At 36.8% G+C, this 18,568-nt stretch overlaps 1 protein-coding gene across 4 annotated transcripts in view; it reads right to left on the bottom strand.

Annotated features, from left to right (window-relative positions):
- The window catches only part of PTPRZ1 (protein tyrosine phosphatase receptor type Z1), a 190,407-nt gene that overhangs the window by 81,365 nt on the left and 90,474 nt on the right, over positions 1-18,568 (bottom strand). For all 4 annotated transcript variants that reach the window (XM_009454089.4, XM_001144786.6, XM_003951117.5 and 1 more), the window contains exons 3-6: positions 12,651-12,830; positions 8,080-8,231; positions 4,456-4,551; positions 3,876-3,942 (exon numbers count right to left, since the gene is read on the bottom strand). In XM_009454089.4, coding sequence (XP_009452364.3) covers positions 3,876-3,942; positions 4,456-4,551; positions 8,080-8,231; positions 12,651-12,830 — 495 coding nt within the window. The remainder of the gene's footprint in view (positions 1-3,875; positions 3,943-4,455; positions 4,552-8,079; positions 8,232-12,650; positions 12,831-18,568) is intronic.

The raw sequence follows: 18,568 nt of genomic DNA, 5'->3' as shown, positions 1-18,568 counted from the left end.
ATTTAAAAGTTAAATTAGTAAATGTTAACTTTTCTGTAACAGAAACTTCTGAAGGGAAAAGGAGTACTGTTACTAACTAAAGTTACAGACAACTGCTTCAGTCTGAATTAACAACTGAATCTTAGAAATAAAAACCTTTTCTTAACTGAATTGATAGTCATGTCAATATGGCCTACATGTAGTTTTAATCCATTAGAAAGTTCAAGTTTTCTTTGATTTAACGGATTCATTAGTAACTTCTAAAAGTATGTCCTCCTCTTCTCCAGTGCCAAGATAACATGATCAGAATTCAGATTAGATTCAAGTTCTCAGGAACTAAGAAGAATATTTATTTTTAACCTGTGAATGTTTTTTAGATTTATGTTTTCAATACTAGAAAAGTGTTGTAGTTAAATTACCTCCTTAACTGACAAGTGGACTGTAATTGTTCCTTTTCCCACTGAAGACTAAATTTATCTTACAAATATTTCATGAAAAATGTGTGTGTTGAGAATACTAATTAGGTAAGGAGCCAGAAATTGACTTGCTGCTAAGTTAGGTGGAAATGAATTGACCCCAGGAGAGCCAGGGGCCCGGAAGGGAAAGCAGAGGTGAGACCTGAGTAAGGAGAGTGAGATAGAGAATTTTCCTATTATTGGGAAAGAAATTAAAGGGGAAAAAATTTAAAAAGAAGCAAAAGAATCAGAAGAAGTTTTTTTTTTTTTTTCATTTTCCTCTCCCTATCCCCAATGTGGAATCCATTCTTCTGCCTCTGGACCTCAATAGCAGTCACCTGGTCTCTCTTACGGATGTGGTAACTAGATATCACAAGATTTTTAAATTACAGAAGTGCTTTTCAGTTACATTTTCCTCTAACAAAATTTCACTACAGTGTTTTTCCTTTGTTTGTGTTTGTGGTTTTCATTTTGTTTTGTTGGCTTGAGAAAAAACACCTGCTTCATCCAAGTAACCTCACTATTGTTAACACAAGAGAGAAGCACAGCAGAGCCAGTGCTGCTCTATTTGGGGTCAGTCATTCATTTATGCAATCATTATTTGCTTGAACATGTAATGATGATCAACCAACCAACTAATCAGATCCTTCCATGAGAAGGCTAATGGTGGAAGAAAAAAGATGGGGAGGAACAAAGATGAAGAAACCACAATAGGGCCAAGCACTAGAGAAAGGCTGGTAACTACATAAAACCAGCTGCTATTACTTAGGACAATGATATTTAGCATGGGGTCACACCAATGCCTATGAGGACTTTCCAGTACAGAAATTTCTGGGCTGAAATTGTGATTAAGAAAGCACTATAAATCATTCTGATGAGAATTCCCATCAGATAATCACTGATGATGTTACCTGGGATGTGTCTCTTCCCTGCAACTCGAAAGATTGCAAGTAACGTCTTTTGTGGGCTCTGCTTGGAAAATATTAATTCATTATCTCAGTATTGCTGCAACATCATGCTCTCTCTCTCTCCACTCCATGGATAGGATAATGCCTAACATAGAGTAGGTATGGTGGATGGGAGGGAAAGAAAGAAAGAGGGGTTGAGGGGAGGAATGAGAAATGGGCTTTGTCCTTTAGAGAGGAAACAGGAAATGAGCAACCAGCCCACAGCATAGTAAGATAGATCTTATAATCTGAATAATGGTTGAAAAGGTGTTTTTTTTTTTTAATAACTTACATTACATGGTGAATACAGAGCCAAATTTGGGGGTTTAGCTGTGGTTCCAGAATCACTGCCTAAAGACAAGTCCCACCTTTGATCCTCAAGGTTGCCAGCAGCAATATCTGATGGCCAATATGGGGAAGCCTTCAGTTTATTGGGCAGTAGGGGATTTTCTAGAGTCAGAAATAGACTGGATTTAATTCAAGAACTCTCAAAATGGAAACGTTTGATTTTAGAAAGACTTAACTTATTTGGTTTGGGTAGTTGTCCTTGCTGAGTATATTGAAATACTAAGTATCCAGATGAATGAGTGGATAGGCATGAAGGATTTTGGTTTTTGGTAAATGAGGAAGTTGGTGCACAAATAGTGGTGATATGGTTTAGCTCTGTGTCCCTGCCCAAATCTCATCTTGAATTGTAATCCAAATTGTAATCCCCATGTGTTGAGGAGGGACCAAGTGGGAAGTGATTGGATCATGGGGGCAGTTTCCCCCATGCTGTTCTCATGATAGTGAGTGAGTTCTCACGAGATTTGATGGCTTTATAAGTGTTTCGCAGTTTCTCCTTTGCTCGCACTCTCATTCTCTCTCTCATGCTGCCATGTAATACATGCCTTGCTTACCCTTTGCTTTCCACCATGATTGTAAGATTCCTGAGGCCTCTCCACCCATGCAGAACTGTGAGTCAATTCAATCTCTTTCTTTTACACATCACTTACTCTCAGTGTGAAAATGGACTAATACAAGTGAGGTAGAGAGACAGAGAGAGAGGGGGTAAAGGACTAGAATCTGTCCTCAGCTAATCCAAGAACTGTACTGCTTTCAAATTAAGAGCCAGAATATAGGCAGAATAATGCTGTTAGGGAATCCATATTCTCAGAAAGGGAGAGAATATGTAGTCACAGTGTATCTGACAAAGTATCTTCCTGAATGGCTTTCAGACAGTAGATGTTAGAAAGGAAATTTTAAAGAACATGAGCAAGTTTATTCTCAAGCTCGTATGAGTGCCTTCCAAGGCACCCCCAAAAAGTAAAGTACCTGGGAAAGTAAAGAGGCCTTAACAGAAAGTCTCAAAGGTCCCATAGTTGCACAAATCAGGGTTAACAACCCAGTGTTAACATCTCTTTCATTGTCCCCACAGGCTGGTGCAAGATCTGGAACATTCAGAATTCATATCTTATACATTTTTTTAAGTATAGGAATTCAAACAAGTTGTTTTATTTCAGTCTGGATAGAATCTACTTTGTGACTCAAGTGGGGAAAATTAAATGTGACTTATCACATTCAATGTAGAATTTTGCAATCTGGGTTGATGGAGGGAGGTAACAGCTTCATCTTGTGCTGTGTCTCTAAAAAAAAAAAATAAAAGCTACCCTGCAGTTCACATATTCCTGACTTCTGAAAAGTTGGGTCAATTCAGATCCTCACATGTAATTGACAATGATAAATCAATCCTAGGCCAGGCTTCTGCTTTCAAGAAAAGGATCTACATGAGTTTTGTTTCTGATTTCAAATTTTGCAGCTTCCAGAGAGGAATAATCCTCATTTTATTGGTAACTCGGGGCAGCATTAAGATCCTGTGTGTGAGTGCTTAATAAAAATAAAATAGTAAAATTAACAGGTTTACACTCCTCTGACCATGTTGTTAAAAGCATTTGTTGTGACAAATTACAAGATCCATGAGATAGCAGGCAGAACAATGTCAAAGCATATTGCATCTTCTTCTATGTGAGTGTTGACCTTCTTCCAAAAATCTCATCTCCTCATGTTGATAAAGCAAAGGATTTATCAAGGAAACCACCAGGGAATAAATTTTAACTTGAGTAACAATTCCTTTTCTACTTTAAAATATGATATTTATAAAATTAGCTGGTTTCAGATTAGGAATTAGTCTTTAATGGATGAATAATGCGGAGACATAATAGATAAATAGGCTTTAATTGCATGATATAATTAGATTATTTTCAAGAATTTTAAAAACTTCAATTTCCTACTTACATTAATGTTTCATGCTTTTGATGTAACAAAATTTTCTGATAAATTGTTATTTATTTGGTGAGAAATGTATAAATTATCAAGTGTGGAAAGTGAGAGATTGCTCCTCTTTAAAAATGTAGTACTTTCCACCTTTTGGAACAAGTGATTTTTGTCGTATTGTCAACATTCTTATCCATCCAAAGCAGAATCCTGAAGAAAGATATTTCCCCAAGTAGCTTACCAAAACGACTAACACTTTCGACTCCATCAATAATCGCTTTGAAATCCAAATTTTCTTCTGTCCCAACCTGTTAAAAAATAATCACATTCTAAAAAAAGAATAAAACATTTGGATAACTATTCAATAAAAATGTGAAGATTAATGAATTCCATTTTAAATATGTGCATTAAAAAATAGTAAGTTCCAAAAACACTTTTTTTATAGCTAGGTGAAAACAAAGCAAACAAAAACCAGATAACTTACATATTTCACTAAGAAAAGTAAATTTTAAAATTTTATGATTCATAGTTACTGATAATAATACATAATTATTAATATGATGCTTTGTATGTACTATAAGCAAATCTGTGTACTTAATAGAACACTTTGCCCCAGCTAGAAAAGATTCACCCAATTAACAAACACAAGAGTCTCCTTTTAAAAATACCAGGCAAGGGTCATCTTTTTTTGAAAATGACCACCAGTTTTAATTTTACTTGTGAGCTCCTCTCTTTGTTAGAAACTATGTCTTGATATTTCACATCAATATTTAATGTGACTTAAAAAGGAATTACATTAGTGTAAAGCATATATATATTACCTCAAACAAAATGGATAAAGCTCTTAACTTCCCTTTTCCTTTAACTGCTTCCTCAAAACTTGAAAATCGGTCTGCATCAAAGCAGTAGATTTGCATCTATAAAAGTAACAATGATAGTTTTATGATACACAAAGACTTCATAAAAATCAGCAAAGAGACTTAATAAAACAAGCAATTCAGAAAGTTCTATTTGAAACACTCTATAAATTGTGTAATTCTACATTCTAAGTATTTCCAAAATCTTTTATAAATTACATGTATACAACTACATTTGCTATCATTTACCATCCTTCAATAATGAAGGGAATAGAAAGTTAGACATATCTAAAACCAAAATGACCATTTTGAGATTACCAGGGGACTGTGCCGTAAAATTTATTAGAACAATTACATGAAATAAATAATCATATATTACTTTAACTGCTTTATGGAATTATTTTAAATATAAGTTTCTGTCTTTCTCAAGAGTGCATGCCTTTCTTGAGAGTCCAGAGTTACCATTCTTTGATATTACCATATTGTGCTCTATTAATATTGAAACGCTCAAGGACTCTCAGCTTCTACCTAAAAAATACCAAAAGAGTTTTAAGTTTCATATTTTGATTCTCCTCTCCAGCTGTGAGGTTATCCCTTGTTAATTTCTGCTTCAGTCCATATATGTATCTCTCTGTAACAGCCTCTATATAATTTGGTGCTTCTCCTGTCTGGGTCTGGAAATCAGGTGTCTCAGGCTAGATAGAAGTAGACTTAAGGTAAGAGTAGGAAGCCTCTGAGAGCGTAAAGCATAGTTAATGCTCTGATGGGAGAAATAGAGGGTGTGCAACAGAGGATAGCAGTGGCTCCTGCTTTGGGCGAGTCACCAAAACCTTTTCAGAGACACGATTTCTAAACTGACCCTTCAAGAATGAGCAGCTTTTAGCCAGGTGAAAGGCAGAAGAGAAGGGCATGTATTCAAGTCAGAAGTACCACCTGGGAAAGGCCTATTAGGCAAGACAGTATGACAAGCATGGGAAATCGAAAGAAATATGATTTAAAACTTAATAATTATTAATTTAATAATCCAAGTAAGCAAACTTTTTTCTGACCTCCCATATGGTATTTAGGAGAAAAACTGATAAGGCTTTTGTTTGTTTGTTTTGAGAGGGGGTCTCACTCTGTCACTCAGGCTGGAATGCAGTGGCATGATCATGGCTCATTGCAGCGTTGACCTCATGGGCTCAAGTGATCCTCCTACCTCAGCCTCTGGAGTAGTTGGGACAACAGGTGCATGCCACCGTCTTCAGCTATTTTCTCTTATTTTTTGTAGAAATGGGATCTCACTATGTTGCCCAGACTAGTCTCAAACTCCTGGGCTTAAGTGATCCTCTAGCCTCAGCCTCCTAAAGTGCTGGGATGACAGGTTTGAGCCACCATGCCCGGTGAATTGAGAAGACTTGATTGTGAGATGTAGGAGATAAGAAATAAGGAGCAAGCCAGGGATGATCCTTGGGTTTCCTGCTTACACAGTTACATAGAGAGTGTTTTAAAACAACAAACAAGACTGGGCGTGGTGGCTGATGCCTGTAATCCCAGCACTTTGGGAGACTGAGGTGGGTGGATCACGAGGTCAGGAGTTCAAGACCAGCCTGGCCAACATAGTGAAACTCCGTCTCTACTTAAAGATAGAAAAAACTAGCTGGGCATGGTGGCATGTGCCTGTAATCCCAGCTACTCGAGAGGCTGAGGCAGGAGAATTGCTTGAACACAGGAGGCGGAGGTTGCAGTGAGCCGAGTTCACGCCATTGCACTCCAGCCTGGGCGACAGGGCAAGACTCTGTCTCAAAGCAACAACAACAACAACAAAACCCCAATACCACTGAGAGACAATTTGAGAGGCTTTTGCATTAATATAATTGTATTAGGTTTAGTGCATGGATTCTGTACTATGTATTTTGATTGCTCAGGGCTCTTGTTGATAGAATTTTTCTTGAACTTCATCTTTGTTCTAAATAGGTAATATTGTGAGTAAGCTAAACTCTCAGAAGTGATATGTTGCTTAATGAATTGACTTTGACTACTTTGACAAATCAAATTTGATAAATGTGCTTTTCTTTAAAAATATTGAATAAAGAAAAAATCCATAGTATAAGTTGTAAATGTGAATGTGGATATCCACCTTTTAAAAAAAGCTTTTTAGTCTTTTAAGAGGTAATTCACCCTATCTTATTTTTATTATTAATAACTTTTGAATTATAAAATGAATAGTTTCATTCTAGGTATTTTAGAAAACATGGGAACTTGAAAGGAGAAAATAAGAGGCACCTATAATGCCATCACCCAGAGAAAATCATTATTAGCATTTTCTTGAATTCCATCAATTGCTTTTTTTTTTTTTTTTTTGAGACAGCGTCTCACTCCATTACCCAGTCTGGAGTGCAGTGGTGTGATCTTGGTTCACTGCAACCTCCACCTCCTGAGTTCCAGTGATTCCCATGCCTCAGCCTCCTGAGTAGGTGAAATTACAGGTGAGTGCTACCACGACCAGCTAATTTTTGTATTTTTAGTAGAGGTGGCATTTCACCATGTTGGCCAGGCTGGTCTGGAACTCCTGACCTCTAGTGATCTGCCCATCTCGGCCTCCCGAAGTGTTGGGATTACAGGCGTGAGCCACTGTGCCTGGCCCCTCAATTACTTTTATGAGTAATAAGTCAATCCCTCATTTAATTTCCATAGTAATGTTATAAGGCAGGTGCAGCTACTATGTCAATTTCACAGAAGAAAAATGGAAGCATTGATAAGTTAAATAATTTATATATTGTATGTCATGTAACCAATAACCAAATGGTGGAGCCAAGATTCAAACCTAGTCCATTTGATTCAGACTCCACTCTCAGTCAATATTTAATTAATTTTAATGTATTAAAAAATTGCAAAAATAATACTGGTTATACCATTTAACATGTTTCTTTTTAAAACCATTAATACCTTATCATGAACCTTTTATATGTATATATATCATTCAAAAACATGATTTTTGTGAAATCTATAATATCCATCATAATGTATTTAAATAATCATTGCCTTTTGGTTCAATATTATATTATAAATAAATTTTTGCAATTTTTAAATTTTTAGACTAAATGGCTTTAAATTTAAATGTTGGGTATTGAGTATAAATCATTTAAAAATCTTAATAAAAACGAGCAAACTGCTTCCCAGAAAGTCTACCAATTTAGACTTTCTCTAGACATGTAAGAAAACATTTCACTACACACTCATTTTTTATAATTATTTACTTTGCCAATTTTAAAGCTGAAAATTTTTCTTATTTTAATCAAAAGATTTAAATCAAAGGATTCTCCAGTATGTTAATGAAATTGTCCCCCTTTTCCTTCCTTCATTCATTAATTCATCAGCATTTATTGATTACCATTTTGTGGCACTTTGGGTTGTTACTTACCAGCAAGTGGCAAATCAAAGATAAGTCTTACATTAATTTAGCTTAGTCTAGTATATTAATCAAGTAATCAAAATATCAGTTTACAAATTTTAATATTGGATTTTAAAATTAATCAAATTATATGCTAAATAAAAACATCAATTATTTAGAAAATAAAATAGTACACAGCAGATCTCCTGACTTACCTCAAGTGGAAATTTTTGTCCTTCTAAACTATGCTCTGATCCATCAGATGACATATTGCATTTTCCCCAGTGAAAAGTTATCTTGCTTGCTTTAAACACCATTTCTGAAACTCCTCCGCTGACACGGTAGTCATTAGTGAGATTAATTTCCACTAAAAAAAGAAATACAATTGCACCTAAGCTTCTGAAAATCAAAATTTTAAATTTCAACTAAATTTCCATCTACTTAAGGTACATTAAGAAAAATCATTTATTTGATAAATTTACAAAATATGAAGTCGCCATTTTGGAAGCCAAACTTTGTAGGTCTGCACAATATACTTATATCTTATTGCCACAAATGCAAACTAAGCTGAAGATATTGACTAGTGTATGACTTCAGGGGCAGAAGACAGCCAGTCCACCTGCTCTGTTTGTTTGGTGTCCTAAGATAGCTGTTACTTGAAAGCTCTGCTTCCCTAGGATGTCAGATGGTAATAAGAAGACAGAGCAAAGGGGGAAGGAACTGAAAGGTTAAAAGAAAAAAAAAAAGTCTTCTCCTCAGAGTGCTCTCACCTTCCTATTTTCAGCCCATTTCTACTCCTTATCAGGCTGCTGCTTATCCCTCCATGTATCACCCAGGCTTTATCAGCAAGGTCCAGAACCTGGGTCCCTGGCTGTGGCAGGAAAGGCAGGAAACTCATTCTTATGGAGGAGTTTTGGCCATCTCATGTTTGAACCCTGAGTGGCAGAAGCTTAAACTCCCCTGTATGAGTTCCACAGCAGATATTATCTGACTATATTTTAACAGTCTTCTGGAGAGTTCTCTTGAGAGCCCAGTGAAAGATTTGGATGTCTCTCAATAAAGTTTAAATAGTCTCTGTTCCATTAGGGAGAAATCACTTTGGCATCAGGGACTGAATACAACATATTGGCCAGCCAGCTAGGGATACAAACTCCAGCTAATAATAATAATAACAAGCACAATAACAATGACAGCCAACATTTACATATCACTTATGATGTACCATGAACTATACTAGTTACTTTACATGTATTATCCATTTGATCTTCGCACAACCTTGGGAAGTAGATACTATATATTCCTTATTTTACAGATGAGGAAATTGAGTCACAGAAAGGCTAAGTAGGTTGCTCAAAGGTTCCCCACTGTCATTTCAAGAGCCAGTGGTGAACCCAAGTAATGTAGCTCTATTAGCTCAATAATCTAATAACCACTCTCCCCTAAGAAAAATAAAACCCTCAACACTCCCCATAAAAATAGCCGCCTTCAGACCTACTGTCACCCTTTGTCATTGAATGATTTGGTTTAATTTCCATCTGTTTGGGATCTTATTTATAAAAACATAATCATCAGGCTATCCTTGAAATACCTCCTTCCCATTTTTCTCTGGTCATAAAGCCTAGCACATTTTATTGTTTAACAATAAGAAAAGGAAAACAGGGATTTCTATAAAGATTTTTGCTTACAATATATAATAAAGCAGAGGTTCCCAAAACAGTATGGTACTGGTACCAAAACAGAGGTAGAGACCAATGGAACAGAACAGAGCCCTCAGAAATAATACCACACATCTACAGCTATCTGATCTTTGACAAACCTGAAAAAAACAAGAAATGGGGAAATGATTCCCTATTTAAGAAATGGTGCTGGGAAAACTGGCTAGCCATATGTAGAAAGCTGAAACTGGATCCCTTCTTTACACCTTATACAAAAATTAATTCAAGATGGATTAAATATTTAAATGTTAGACCTAAAACCATAAAAACCCTAGAAGAAAACCTAGGCAATAGCATTCAGGACATAGGCATGGGCAAGGACTTCATGTCTAAAACACCAAAAGCAATGGTAACAAAAGCCAAAATTGACAAATGGGATCTAATTAAACTAAAGAGCTTCTGCACAGCAAAAGAAACTACCATCAGAGTGAACAGGCAACATACAGAATAGGAGAAAATTTTTGCAATCTACTCATCTGACAAAGGGCTAATATCCAGAATCTACAAAGAACTCACACAAATTTACAAGAAAAAAACAAACAACCCCATCAAAAAGTGGGCAAAGGATATGAACAGACACTTCTCAAAAGAAGACATTTATGCAGCCAACAGACACATGAAAAAATGCTCATCATCACTGGTCATCAGAGAAATGCAAATCAAAACCACAATGAGATATCATCTCACACCAGTTAGAATGGCGATCATTAAAAAGTCAGGAAACAACAGGTGCTGGAGAGGATGTGGAGAAATAGGAACACTTTTACACTGTTGGTGGGACTGTAAACTAGTTCAACCATTGTGGAAGACAGTGTGGCGATTCCTCAGAGATCTAGAACTGGAAATACCATTTGACCCAGCCATCCCATTACTGGGTATATACCCAAAGGAATATAAATCATGCTGCTATAAAGACACATGCACACGTATGTTTATTGTGGCACTACTCACAATAGCAAAGACTTGGAACCAATCCAAATGTCCAACAATGATAGACTGGATTAAGAAAATGTGGCACATATACACCATGGAATACTATGCAGCCATAAAAAATGATGAGTTCATGTCCTTTGTGGGGACATGGATGAAGCTGGAAACCATCATTCTCAGCAAACTATCGCAAGGACAAAAAACCAAACACCACATGTTCTCACTCATAGGTGGGATTTGAACAATGAGAACACTTGGACACAGGAAGGGGAACATCATACACCTGGGCCTGTTGCGGGGTGAGGGGAGGGGGGAGGGATAGCATTAGGAGATATGCCTAATGTAAATGACAAGTTAATGGGTGCAGCACACCAACATGGCACATGTATACATATGTAACAAACCTGCATGTTGTGCACATGTACCCTAGAACTTAAAGTATAATAAAAATATATATACATAAAATAAATAAATAAAAAGAATAAAAATTTAAAAACCAAAGCAGAGGTTCCATGCCCTACTGCTTTGTAACACCCTTCAAAACTGAAAATAAAAATGTCAAGATTTGGGACAATATACTTTTAGGTAATTATTACATGTAACACAATAATTTTAAAAATTATTCATTCAAGAAATACTTAGTGTTTATTACACATCAGGCACTGATGTAGAAAAATCTCTACTTTCATGAGTTTTTTTTTTTTCTTTGAGACAGAGTTTCGCTCTTGTTGCCCAAGCTGGAGTGCAATGGCGCAATCTCAGCTCACTCAACCTCCTACTCCTGGGTTCAATCAATTCTCCTGCCTCAGCCTCCCGAGTAGCTGGGATTACAGGCATGCACCACCATGCCTGGCTAATTTTTTTATTTTTAGTAGAGATGGGGTTTTGCCATGTTGACCAAGCTGGTCTTGAACTCCTGACCTCAGGTGATCCACCCACCTCGGCCTCCCAAAATGCTGGGATTACAGGCGTGAGCCACTGCGCCCAGCAGGAGTTGTTTTTTGTTTGTTTGTTTGTTTTGATTTGATTTTTTGGATAGGATCTCACTCTGTTGTCCAGGCTGGAGTGCAGTGGCATGATCTTGGCTCACTGCAGCCTCCAACTCTTGAGTTCAAGTGATTCTTGTGTCTCAGCCTCCTGAGTATCTGGAATTACAGGAGTGTGCCACCACACCCAGCTAATTTTTGTATTTTTAGTAGAGATGGGTTTTTGCCATATCGGCCAGGCTAGTCTGGTACTCTTGACCTCAAGTGATCCAACCACTTCGGCCTCCCGAAATGCTGGGATCACAGGCATGAGCCACAGTGCCTGACTACTACTCTCTTGAGTTTTGAAATTAACTTATTACATTCAAATAATTACATTACCTAAATATAGAAAATATAAAAAAAAAATTCACCAATGATAAAGCTTATCCCCATAGAGCTACTATTATAATTTTGAATATTTTTCTAATCTTTGTCTTACGTGTATATTTGCCTTTACATAATTTCCCAAAATACAATTTTTAAAAAAACTAGAATATCAGAAAAGAAAAGGTGTCACTTTTTGGAAATTATTTATCTATGTATAGCTTATTAGAATTTGTATTTAAATTTTAATGTATTATATTTTGCTTTTTTTAAAAAAAAAAAAAAGATAGTCTCAATAAAAAGGCACTTAGAGAGGGTTTCCTAAGGATGGGATACAACTTTAAACCTTCTATATAGAAGAGCTAGGAATTCATTTTCTTAAATTTCAATTATAGCCAATTGCTTTTTTCTTATCCAAATACTGACTATAACATGAGGCTAGGCAGAAAAGATCAAACTATAATGCTCAAGAAAAAGAAATCCTGATTGACTAAGTAATTGACTAAATTATATTAGCTGTAAATCACATTATCACATCTTCTAGAGGCAGCATCATTATTGTTACATTGTAGGAAAACATGACATGATGACATTGGTCATTTTTTTTTTGTACAAATTGTCAAAATATTGTCTAAATTTCCCATTTTCTCTGCTCCATTTGGTTTCTTCTACATGTAACTTCTATCTAGTTCATAGTACAATATTCAAAGGAAAATGAGATGAAACTAGTCTAAACATACTCCAGGTCTGAAAAATATATTAAAGGCAAACAGAATGCAAATATTTTACCTGTTTTCCCAGTGTTATGAATGAATGTGTTTTCCAATGATGTTTTATCCCAACCCTGAAATTTAAGTTTCTTAAGATTCACATTTACTTGTGTAAGATCTTCATCAATATTGATAGGAGATTGTTTTGGGCTATTACATGTTGGATATTTCTTTCCCCAGTTTTTTTGATTCAGTGCACCTAGGGAAAAGAAGGAGTAAGAAATTTAGTTTCTTAAATTACCATGCGAAAATTAAACTTTACATTATAGTTAATACATTACATAAAAATAAATACAATAGTAGAAAAATGTTTGACATCTTTGAACTAATGCATGAAATAATTGTGCCTATATTTAGATTCTGGATTTCAATATGAAACACTATAAAAGGTCTGTAGAACAACCATGCCACTATAAAAAAACAAGTCTATAGAACAACAACCAAGGTTTGGTACAACTTTAGTCTACAACATCTTCTTTTTGTGATAAGGGAGTCAATGAGAACTAACTTTTATGCAAGCTTGATCTAATGGCCACCTCTCATAATTTGACAAGTTCAGCGTTCAGCAATGGCTTTGTCCAGTCATCACAATTCTTTCAAATCAACAAAAAGCCTAATTGTCCTGTAAGGTAGTTAGTCCTAGCCCAGGATTCCAGATTGAAAGGAATCCAGATACAGGAGTAAAGTTCTGACTTCCTCAACATTCTCCATAAAAGTAGCTGCCTTCAGACCTACTGTCACCCTCTGTCATTGAAAGATTTGGTTTAATTTCCATCTGTTTGGGATCTTATTTACAAAACAAAATCATCAGGCTGTCCTTAAAATATCTCCTTCCCATTTTTCTCTGGTTGTAAAGCCTAGCACATTTTATTGTTTAACGATAAGAAAAGCAAAACAGGGATTTCTATAAAGATTTTTTGCTTAAAATAAACTGAATTTTCACATGTTCCACAGTATGAAGCGTCCTCTAAACCCAAACTGCCCTTTGTTGCCTTTATTTCACCCCTACCTGAAACCATGAATCACCTCCCGTAATCTTATTTCACTGCCTGTTAACTTAGCACCCAAGCAGTGCTAAGCACAGGTATATTCTACTTAAAGTTCTTTTAAAACATTTGAAATATTGAGAATCCAAGTCTCTGGTTAAACGCTAGCATTTCCATGGCCATCACAAGGAAGAAAGGAATGGCAGTGTAGTTTTCATTTTATATTCTTCTGAATGCTTTTCTTTATGAAAATGAGAACGGGTAAGGCCAAGATTTTACAGTGATTGAGGTTTAGGGGATTAGAAGTAAATTTATCTTTGATAAAATCCTAGTCTACACTGTCTTCTTTTGTGATAAGTGAGTCAGTGAGAACTAACTTTTATGCAAGCTCTATCTAATGGCCACCTCTCACAATGTGATAAAAATAACATTGCATAATTTTGCCCTGAAAATAAATAATAATTAGTCACACCATGAAGCCATCTATACAGTCATGGAAAATCTGGTAATACATCTCATAGTGAGGCATCAACCAGAATCCATAGGTACTGAAAATCATCTTAAAGTCTAGGTCTATACCCAGAGAGTGTTTGAATACATTGTGTTTTAAATATGCACAGTGATGTGTATTTTGGATTCTAGGAACAGTTTTAATGATTTGAGTAATGATGTTTATTTCACTCTAAGGAACTCTGGCATAGGGACAAGAAAACACTGCTTATTTTACTAATGTCAATGCAAGAGAATGAAAGAGAATCTGCAGCACAAATCAATTAGGTCCTCTTCATTGCTCACATTTTTAATACAATATAATAAATTCTAAGCACACTTAGAAAGAGTTACATAGTTGTGGTGCACAGAAACATAAAATTTTAAATCTTCAATAACACTGAATATAATGTATAAACCTGCTATTTTCTATCGCATTTTGTGATTCTCTCTACTGGGAACCTAAAAGGCATCTTATACTTAGCATATCACACACTGAACTCTTTTCTGCTCTGAAATAAGCTCCTTCCACACAGTCTTTGACATCCCCTGAATTAAGAAGTTATCCTGATGCCTTTGTTTCTCCTTCAGCAAGCTCTTTAGGGTCTGCCTTCAAAATATTTCCCTAATCAGACCACTTCTTATCTCTACTATTACTACCCTAACCCAAGTCACTGTCATCGTTTGCCTGTACCTTGCTACCTGCAAGCAATATCGCCATCACCTAGGAGATTGTTGGGAGATTCAGGCCACTATTATAGCCTTATGAAGTCTGAATCTACATTTTAACAAAATGCCTAGGATATTGATATACACATTAAACTTGGGGAAACACTGGCTTAGACTCCACTAGTGCCTTCTATCTGGTTTTCAGAATCTTCTCTTGCTCCTTTCACAATTCTGTAGTAGTACCACCTATGTAGTAAGTGGAATTATGACTTGGCTCCCAAAATTTCCACCCTATGATGTAATCATCCTGTACAATTCCCTCCAATTGGGCATGAGCAGGACTTATGAATATGAAGAGAGAGTCGTTTCCTTGATTAGGTTAAATTTGTTGGCAAAGAGGATGGTGGATTACTGCTGTGATTGATTACATTATGTTATAGAAAGCTCCATTTCAGCAAATTGGAGAAAGACTCAAAATGTAGGAGATTTCCTTGCCAGTTTTGGAGAAGCGACCTACCAGGTTGTGAGCTGGCATGTGGCTAAGAACTGAGACCTGCCTCTGGGAGCTGAGAGCATAACCAGGCTTATAATCACAAAAACAAAAAACAAAAAACACCCAACCAGTGAAACAAACAAACAAACAAACCACAACAACAAAAATCAGGGACTTTAGTCTTACAACCTCCAGGAAGTGAATTCTGCCAACAACCTAAGTGAACTTGGAAGAGGACCCCAGGCTTCAAATGAGACACTTTAATTTCAGATTTGTGAGACCCTAAGCAGAAAAGCCAGCTAAGCAGCCCTTCCTCCTCAGCTCCTGACCCACAGAAACTGTGTGATAATACATACGCAGTATTATAAGGTGGTAAATTTGTAGTAATTTTTTATGCAGCAAAAGAAAACCAATTCAACTCAGTAACTAAAGTACGCTTTAAAAATATATGCCAGATCACATTACTCCTTGGCTACAATGCTATTTCTTCTCACTCAAAATAAAACATGAACTCCTCGTTATGGCCAACAGATCCTATATGATGTCCCCACTCATGTCCTCTCTGCTCCGGTTCTCTACCATTCTGCTTTGATCACTCTGCTCCAGCCACACTGGCTTCCATTCTGTCCCTTGAGCATGCAAAAGCTTGACACTGGCTATCACCTATTCCCACAATACTCTCCACAGATGTCTGTAAGGCTCAAATGACTTGCTTTCTAACTTCAATCAAATCTCTCCTCAAAAGCATCTACTGGAGAGACTTTCGCTGAACCACCCTGTTAAATAGTATACTTCCTCCCTTGGTAACTCTCCTTGCCCTCTCCCTGCTTCATTTTTCTTCTTTTAACATATTAATTATGCTTATTCATTGTTTCTACATCCCAGTACCTCAGAAAAAAAGAAGACTAGCACATAGTCGGTGTTTCATATGGTTTGGCTGTGTCCCCACCCAAATCTCAACTTGAATTGTAGTCCCCATAATCCCCACATTTCATGGGAGGGACCACGTGGAGATAATTGAATCATTGAGGCGGTTTCCCCCATCCTGTTCTCATGACAGTGAGTTAGTTCTCATGAGATCTTCTGGTTTTATAAGGGGCTTCCCCCTTCGCTTGACTCTGATTCTTCTCTCTCCTGCTGTCTTGTGAAGAAAGACATGTTTGCTTCCCTTTATACCATGATTGTAAGTTTCCCGAGGCCTCCCCAGCCCTGCGGAATTGTGAGTCAATTAAACTTCTTTCCTTTATAAATTACCCAGTCTCAGGTATGTCCTTATAGCAGCATGAGAATGAACTTATACAGTGTTCAATAAACATTTGTTGAATAACTGAATCAAACCAACAAGAAGTCGTGGCCTTTTGTTTTATGAGTTTGAGCTCATAAGGATCAAATATAACATGGCATGAAAATGAAAAAATAACCAAAAAAATTTGATCAATAAGAGAAGCATTTCTTTACTCAGCTGTAGGTCTCATTTGATTGTTACATGATAATTTAGTTGAGTAGTCCCTACTAAACTTTTATGGCTAGGTATCAGAGATACCTGAAGTCTGAACTACACGAGGTTAGGACAACATATAGCACAATGACACCAGGTAACTAGATTATGTTTAAAGTGCATGGAATGATTACACTGAGTGTGGACCAAATTTAAATCACCTACTAGATCATAATGAGGCAGGATAGGCAGTCAAGGAAGTGACCATGTTCTTGGGATGGGGCAACCATGGTGATCATACAGTAAGCACAATAAACCTCAGTATTTGCATTGTAATTGAGCTCATTCAAGCAAAGCTATCTTCAGTAGGGCCTTTCCCTTCTAGAGAGCATGCATATTTTCATTTTACCTGTCCCCAAACTGACGCTATGCTCATTATAATAGTAAAAACCACACCCCTGGGTGGAGTTTTAAGATGCTAATGAGACATGCAACATATGAACAAGCATGTACAGTTACTGCACGTGTGCACCAGAAGACCACCCAGAACATGCTTACTAGTAACACCTCTTCCCACCTCCTTATGAATCATCTTTTAAAACTCCCAAAAAGGGAGTCTTATGCTTATTCATTATTTCAACATCCAAGCACTGAAGAAAAAACGAATGACACGTAGTAGGGGTCTGATATGGTTTGGCTGTGTCCCCACCTAAAACTCCCTAAAAGGGTGTCTCCCTAGTGCCAGTTTTTGCTGTCTCACCCTTGCAAACAGCCTGTCCTGACTTTTCTCTCTCAGGGTATACTGTTTATTCTGCACCTAACTTTCAAAATATCTTTATCCATTGTAATAAATTACTCTATGCTACACCTCCTTTGCTGTGTAGCTCTTGTTTAAACTATTTTAAACCAAGAAGAAAGAACTGAGGTATCACTTCAGCTGTCAACAATAGTACTTAGTACCTTGTGGGCTCAACATGCTTTCTTAATTTTCATGATTAAAAAGCAAAATAAAAGAGGCCAAAATAAAACTTAAAAAATGATTTTTTTTTTTAGTGGAAAAACCAACAAACAGAAAAATAAACAGAAGTTGATAAAATAAGAACTTGAGATTCTTCATGCAAAGCACTGTAAAAGAAAGACTGTTTCAAATCACCACGAGTAGAAAAACAAAGGAAATAAACTAGTGAAGTGTTAATATTGTGCACAGGAGCTGGGTGTGGTGACTCACACCTGTAATCCCAGCACTTTGGGAGGCCGAGGTGGGCGGATCACGAGGTCAGGAGTTCGAGACCAGCCTGGCCAATATGGTGAAACCCCCATCTCTACTAAAAAATACAAAAATTAGCTGGGTATGGTGATGCATGCCTGTAATCCCAGCTACTCGGGAGGCTGAGGCAGAAGAATTGCTTGAAGCTGAGAGGTGGAGGTTGCAGTGAGCCAAGATTGCACCACTGCACTCCAGCCTGGGCAACAGAGCGAGACCGTCTCAAAAAAAAAAATTGTGCACAGGAATAAAACAAAGACAAAAGAACCATTAAATACATTTTATCTGTCTTTAATAATGAAACATTAGACTAATCTTATTCTAAAACATTATTATTATTATTATTATTATTATTATTATTTTGAGACAGAGCATCTCTGCATTGCCCAGGCTGGAGTGCAGTGGTGCAATCTCTGCTCACTCTAACCTCTGCCTTCTGGGTTCAAGTGATTCTCCTGTCTCAGCCTCCTAAGTAGCTGGGATTACAGGCACGTGCCACCACGCCCAGCTAACTTTTTGTATTTTTAGTAGAAACAGGGTTTCACCATGTTGGCCAGGCTGGTCTTGAACTCCTGACCTTGTGATCCTCCCGCCTCAG

Source organism: Pan troglodytes, chromosome 6, assembly GCF_028858775.2.
Source record: "Pan troglodytes isolate AG18354 chromosome 6, NHGRI_mPanTro3-v2.0_pri, whole genome shotgun sequence".
Lineage (NCBI taxonomy): Eukaryota > Metazoa > Chordata > Mammalia > Primates > Hominidae > Pan > Pan troglodytes.
Note: the sequence above shows the minus strand (reverse complement) of the source record. Positions and strands in the feature narration are given on the sequence as shown.